Below are 7,001 nucleotides of genomic sequence, written 5' to 3' on the forward strand. Positions count from 1 at the left end.
TCAGATCAGAAAGCAACAGTATCAGGCTCTAATTCGCAATGTTGCGATGATGGTATTTTTCATGTGTAAGTTAAACGACAGATAAGGGTCGAATATGACACAAAAATTTGGACGAAAGGTTTTTCTTTGCGCCGTTTCAGATCAGGAGTTGTTGTAATAGTGTTCTGTGTAGTCCTTTGAGACTATTTGTGATTAAGTCCTATACAAAAAAATATGACATGACCTTTTTTAACAACACATCTTCAAAAGTATGCTTCTGTGTGCTCCAAGGTAATAAAGATCCAGTACATCAACATGAAGCCCCACTACGACAAGGCTATCATCTCAGTGGAGGACCACCTGGCGTGCCGGTGCCAGCCGTCCTCGCCAAACTCTGCATCACTAACCCCCCCATCGAACCCCCTGCCGGTTCCGGTCAAGCCGCGAGGTTCTAAGGCTGACCTCCACCGCGACGACGACCTGAAGCACAACCAGCAGCTCTACAACAGCGAGGAGCAGGAACAGGAGAACAGGCAGTGGCGGCAGGGCGGTTACACTCAGCTGGTGCGATGGACGCCAACCAGGGCGCACCAGCCTGTCCACAGCTGGCCGTCGGAGACCCGAACCCTGCCGCAGGGGAGCGGGCATGAGGGGAGCCGTGAGGAACTGCACCGTCAGCAGTTTACGTCCCAGAGCCACGACCGAAAAGATCCCGATGAACGGGAACCAAGGACGCAACACCGGCTTAATGCCCCCCAGTCAGACGGAACGTCTGCTCCTGAGCCGACTCCGCTGCCCCAGTCGGAACCAAGCTCTGCACCTTTTTTGCGATTTTCCACAAACTCTAAAGACTCTGTAACCAGCAAGCTGGATGTAGAAGCGACGCCAACCCACACCGGGACGCAAGCGGGACAGCCTACGGGGAGTGGGAGGCGGGACAATGAGTCGGCAAATCAAGGAGAGGCTAAGGACTTGGCGCAAGCCAATGGTGGAGGTCTGCTCACGGAAGAGGAGAGGAGACAGAAGGTTGTGGAGGTGGTACAGGGGGAGCTGGACCGACCCACCAACCTTCATCCTCATCATCCTCAGCCAAGACTAAGACCAGGTAAAAATTATGGTGTTTTTTTTAACATTGCTCCTTTAGCTTGCTTTATGTCCTTTATGTGAAAGTGGTTGGCTTTGAACTTAAAAGTTGGGGTTTGGGGTTTTTAAGGGTTATTGTTCTATCTTCGTTATTCATTATCCATTATCCGTTATCGGTCAGTTCATAATACGCTACAAAGCCTAGGAGCCGGGACACTTACTCTCAGCCAAGAGGCCAAGCTAAGGTCCGAGCCCTAAAGCCTTGCTGCGATCATTGCGAATGCACCGTTCCCGGAGGTACTGCAATACCGGGCCGATGCATGGAGTGGTCATAAATTTCTGGCCGTGAAGCAGACGCTGTTGATAATGGCCCTGAAAAACCCATATAAGTTACACTACTTAAATTGCTCCTTGTTTTTTACATGATAAACATACAACAAATTAAAACGATATTAGATGGTTGTCTATGTCATATCAAGTTGTGGTTTGGGTGGGCAGAAAACTATCATTGTTTTTTCCAACGATGAAAAAACAACATCTCCTTGTATGGCAAAAACTAAAATTGTGTCTGCCTCTACATCGGAAACTAGCCTTGTCTTTTTCTATGCCTTCCTAAAATTAGCCTTTTTGTTTTTACACTGAACAATTAGCGTCAACACCTTTCATTCTGGTGTATAACTTCTTCTACATTGAAACATCTAGGACTGTAAAATTTTGCCGCAAAAACTAGCTGATTCTTCTACGTGCAAAAAGGGTATTGTCTTCTTTTCTACCGAAAACAAGCCTCTTCTTTTTTGCGGAACACTAAATGTTTTTGCTTCTGAATTAATAGAGCGTGTCATATTCATTTATATAAAAAAAGTAGCTTCTCTGAAAAGTAGCATTAACCGTCAGCAAAAACTACCAAATCTGTGTTCTTCTATGACCAAAATCAAGTCAATTCACATTTATTTGTATAGCCCTTATCACAAGATGTCACAAAGGACTGCAGAGGTCAAAATTACACCATCACCGATATGTAGGCAAGGAAAAACTCAGAACCTCAGCATGAGGAAAAAAACCTTGAGAAGGGGCCTCACAAGTGGTAATCCCCTTGCAGGATGACCAGGGCGCAATAGATTTAGCATTAGGTAACAATACTCATAGTGAACATCAATAAAATAAAACAATAGGTAATATGTTGAAATTTGTCCAGAGAGTGCATGACAGCAATGACGCCACAAGCCTGTAAAATAGTCCACAAAGTCTGAAAACCAACTTATTATTTTACAATGAAAACGCTTACATTAAAAAATTAAGATCGTCCTTTTTTTACACTAGAGAGTACTTTTATCTTCTATTGTAAAGTCCAGCATGTCAAAAATGAGCTTATTCCATGTCAAAAACTAGGTTTTTCCATACCAAAAACTGTCTTTGTCTATTTCTACAGCAAAAAAAAACGACATTCCACTTTTAAACCGAAATGTTGCATTATCTTCAACTCCAAAAACTAGTGTCCTATGTGCCCAAAACCAGTTCCAAATTATCTTCCTGCACACAATGCATGATGGGTTACAAGGAGCAGGAAGTTTGACAGGACTGAACAAGGCCGCGCGTGTCCTGCTATTCTTCCGGCATCCTCTAGAAAAGTCATTGCTTTAAAGCTGCAAGCATATTGTCCTTTTTTCAAGCCCCAAGGTCATTAGGTAACCTTGGGAGTCGTTCAAGCCTCTGAGAAAGTTGCACAGTCGCAGCGTTTGTCCTTGCAAAATGAAAATGTTGTGGCTACAAAAAGCGTGGGAAACTTTGAATGGGAATATATAACAAAGGTTAAAAATGGATACTCTGCACGTAGCTTCAATGGTTTATAGCGCAGTTGGCAGTCAGGAGTTCAAAACACAAATAATAAAAAAGTTTTTTTCTAATTTTCTGTGTGTACTTTCTAATAAAATAATTTAAAGTATATATATATATATATATATATATATATATATATATATATATATATATATATATATATATATATATATATATATATATATATATATATATATATATATATATATATATATATATATATATATATATATATATATATATATATATATATATATATACATATATATATATATATATATATATATATATATATATATATACATATATATATATATATATATACATATACATATATATATAGTGGGCAGCACGGCGGCGCAGTGGTTAGCGCTTGTGCGGCACAGTTCATGTCATGGGAACCTGTCGTGGGTTCAAATCCAGCTCCAGACTTTCTGTGCGGAGTTTGTATGTTCTCCCCGTGCTTGCGTGGGTTTCCTCCGGGCACTCCGGTTTCCTCCCACGTTCCAAAAACATGCATTTCAGGTGGATTGGCCGGTCAAAATTGTCCCTAGGTGTGACTGAGCGAGTGAGTTGTCTGTCCCCCTGTGCCCTGCAATTGGCTGGCAACTAGTTCAGGGTGTCCCCTGCCCACTGCCCAATGATTGCTGGGATGGGTTCCAGCACCCCCGCGACCCTACTGAGGATAAGCGGTGCAGCTGATGAGATGAGATATATATATATATATATATATATATATATATTATATATATATATATATACGTACATACGAACGTATGTATGTATGTTTTGAAGGGTAACAACAATGGTATATTATACTATGGATTTTCTAGGGTTTTCTATCTCATCGTATTGTAATCGCATGAGGATGCGTTAGTTAGGATATGTAAACTTGTACGCAGTTTCTTTAGGTAATAGATAAATAGGTAAATATTTGCCTCTATATCTTAACATTCTTTCAATCCTGCTTTTCTCTGTTTTATTATATAGCTATCTTGGAGTGCCACGTCTAATCTTGTTGTAAACAATGTTTTCTACATTCTTATTATAAAAAAATTCAAATTCTAATATATGCTAATTATTAGCCTGTGTGACAATAGACCTCCCCATGTAAGCAATACGTTAGATATGCGTTGTCTTCAGTGTTAACACCATCTGTGGCCCCTGTCCTTTGCAGCACCCGCAACGGAGGCCCCACCCTCCAACCGCCGGACCCCATTCCGGCCAGCGTCGCCCCGCCGCAGGAGGAAGCACCGCAAACGCATCAGCAAGGCGGCCATGAGGGACATGATCATGTAGAGTTCAAGTGCAGGTGAGAACAAAACCGCATGGGATCTGGTATGCCGGGCGAAAGGAGACAATGAAGACAGGCAGGCCTCTCGAGGACTAGATTGGGATTTGCGGGACAGGATCCAAGCCAAAAAAAAACTATATTAGGATTCAATCTAATTGTTTTATGAGTAATAAATAAAGAAAATAATACAGCAATTAGTAACTAAACATGCGAGTCAAAAAATCTAATGAACAAATTTGTCTCAAAGGCAGAGACTCACCCAAAATTACGCGCTAGGAACATCTGTCCTTTAAGCTTCAGTTCAACAGCGGTGACAATCCCACCTCCTGAAGCTCCTCGTTACACATTCCAATTAAAGTAAGATATTTTTCCATTCAATTACCGAAAAATAATGAATAAAATTAGCTTATTTGTTGAAACCTGTGGTAAATGCCATGGGTCAAGGAAGAAGGTGAGGAAGAAGGCGGTCGGAGGGCGGTAGGAGGGCAGTAGGAGGGCGGTAGGAGGGCGCTGGGGGGCGGCAGTCCAAAGTCAAAGTCAGAAATATAAACGTAGTGTGGTTGTGAAACTGCAAAGCACTGCGTTTTTTTCAAGGTTTTGTAGCTAGTGATGGAGTTTTGGCCAACCACAATTGTTACTGTTCGAGTTTTAAAAGCGTTTTAAAAGTGACGACCAATCAGAGGCAAGTTTTGATAACAGCACTAGCCAATAAACGCGATTCAAATTTTGCAAGCATCACATTATGCCACAACGTCCGTGTGAGCTTATTGTGTCATGGCAGACTCCGTAAACATATTTTGTAACTTTTAATTGCACGTAATTGCACCTCCACTACACTAGGGAGCAGTGGTGGTCTCATTTATCCTGTGCATATAGCACAGAGTATGTAGTATTGAGCATGAAGTGTAGATACTAAGTGACGCAGACCCTCAAGTGACGCCATAAAAAAACAACTTACCCAAACGAGGAGACAAATTTCTTGGGGATATGAATTTTTCTTCTGAGGGGTGCGAGGCAGAAAATAATTGAAAAGCACTGCTTTAGAGGGACATTGTGCATTCTTTAGAGCCTTTTAGTGGTAAAAAAAATATGTATCGGTGTAGTAGGCAAAAATACATAAACTATCATATAAATGTGCAATTTTTAACATACTTTTGAGTAGCGGTAAGATCGGGCGTATAAAATCCAGCTGACTTAGAGATGTTTGCTTTAATGTCCACACTTATTCTAGAGGGAGCTAAAGTAATAGTACACGAAAAGTTACCCCCAAAAACCTGTCTCGATAAAAAAATGAGAAGAAAAATATTTTTTGGGTCACTTTGAGTCTCCGTAGTTGCTCCATGTGCTTTTCAGCACTCATTTTCGATTGCCCTACACAATACAGTGACATCTGGTGGTCAAATATTACACAGTATCCCTTTAAAGAGGGAATAAAATATAAAACTAGTATTTATTTTGAAAGAAAGCATAAACTTTAGGGATGCTCGATACCACTTTTTGAAAGCTTAAACTCAACTCTACTTCCAATACCGTATACAATTTGTATTCACTCATACACTTATAATTATAAAAAATACTTGAAAAATTACAGAATACGTATTAATAACATTTCAAGAATTTTTTATTACTCTGATTCTTAATTTTTAGTTCTGGTTGTATTGAAGGTGCAGTCAATACTCTTATCGGTTGCAGGCACCGATACCTTCATGGTTTTTCTGTATTCACTGACGCTTTATTTCATTGTTACTGTTGGTGTTTTTTTTACATTTTTAATTAATTTCAAAGATCAACTGTCCTGTTTAAGTAGTATTTGTTATTTATTTAATAATATCTGTTTTGTATTTGCTTGACCTCAATTTTGGAAATTATTGCTTTGGTATTAACTTATACCTATTCCTTAAATTTACCATCACCAATTATTATTGATTTGTTTCTAAATTATTTACAATTTCATTTGGCGGTATTGTAACAGAATTTTCTCTTTTCCATTAAAGGGATTTGTTGACGCCAAACAAAGGTTTTGGGAAAACAAGCTCCAAAAGGTGCATGGATACACCAGACGCTATTAGTGAGGGACAAGATACACACTGGATTCATAAACGGATACACACACTGGACATTGAGGACATTGTGGACAACAGAGGACGAAATGTAAGAGAGAAAAAAACGAAAGTGCAATCATGTGAACTCCTTGACGGAACTGCTTCAGACCAAACACTGGATGGACTTCGTGCTTCCCCTGGATGAAGTCGGCTTCCGGCTTATTTTTGGTGGCATTAAGCTTGCTCATGTCGTACTACTGCCACCAAAATCAGACAAAAACACGTAAGCCGGCCAATATAGTCCAAGACGTGGCTTTGGTGACGCTTCTTTGCCAGACATTAGATATCGAGAAACATTTTCAGCAACTTTTTATTTCTTAACTTATTCAAAAATGAAATGGAGGACGGCAGTTCTCAAGTGTAATTATTATTATTATTACTTGTGTAATTATTGTTGCTGTTTCAAGTCAAAGGAACTGTTAGTTGTACACACTGTATCTGTAATGAATGTTATTTTTCATAAAAAAATAAAAAAGCTCAACAAATCTTATTGTATTGTCATTGATATGACATCACGCTAAACCACCAAAAGACCGTGACCACACAGGACATGTTATTAAAGCTTTAATTCCTTCTCCGGATGGTGAAAACCGCAACAATACAATACATTGAGAACATGTACCAATGTGTTTGCGAAAATAATGTGCATAAACATCTGTCCGGATTGATAAAAACTAAAGGTGTTTATACATCAAATAAATATTTTT

The 7,001-nt window shown here is 39.7% G+C and overlaps 1 protein-coding gene across 4 annotated transcripts in view; it reads left to right on the plus strand.

Annotated features, from left to right (window-relative positions):
- The window catches only part of pdgfba (platelet derived growth factor subunit Ba), a 30,516-nt gene extending 23,737 nt beyond the window's left edge, over window positions 1-6,779 (plus strand). For all 4 annotated transcript variants that reach the window (XM_088343083.1, XM_088343084.1, XM_088343085.1 and 1 more), the window contains exons 5-7: window positions 271-1,084; window positions 4,076-4,210; window positions 6,187-6,779. In XM_088343083.1, the coding sequence (XP_088199209.1) occupies window positions 271-1,084; window positions 4,076-4,197 (936 nt within the window). In that variant the 3' untranslated portion in view covers window positions 4,198-4,210; window positions 6,187-6,779. The remainder of the gene's footprint in view (window positions 1-270; window positions 1,085-4,075; window positions 4,211-6,186) is intronic.
- The last annotated feature ends 222 nt before the right edge of the window (window positions 6,780-7,001 follow it).

Source organism: Urocampus carinirostris, chromosome 8, assembly GCF_059441175.1.
Source record: "Urocampus carinirostris isolate Australia breed hairy pipefish chromosome 8, RoL_Ucar_1.0, whole genome shotgun sequence".
In the NCBI taxonomy this organism is placed as follows: domain Eukaryota; kingdom Metazoa; phylum Chordata; class Actinopteri; order Syngnathiformes; family Syngnathidae; genus Urocampus; species Urocampus carinirostris.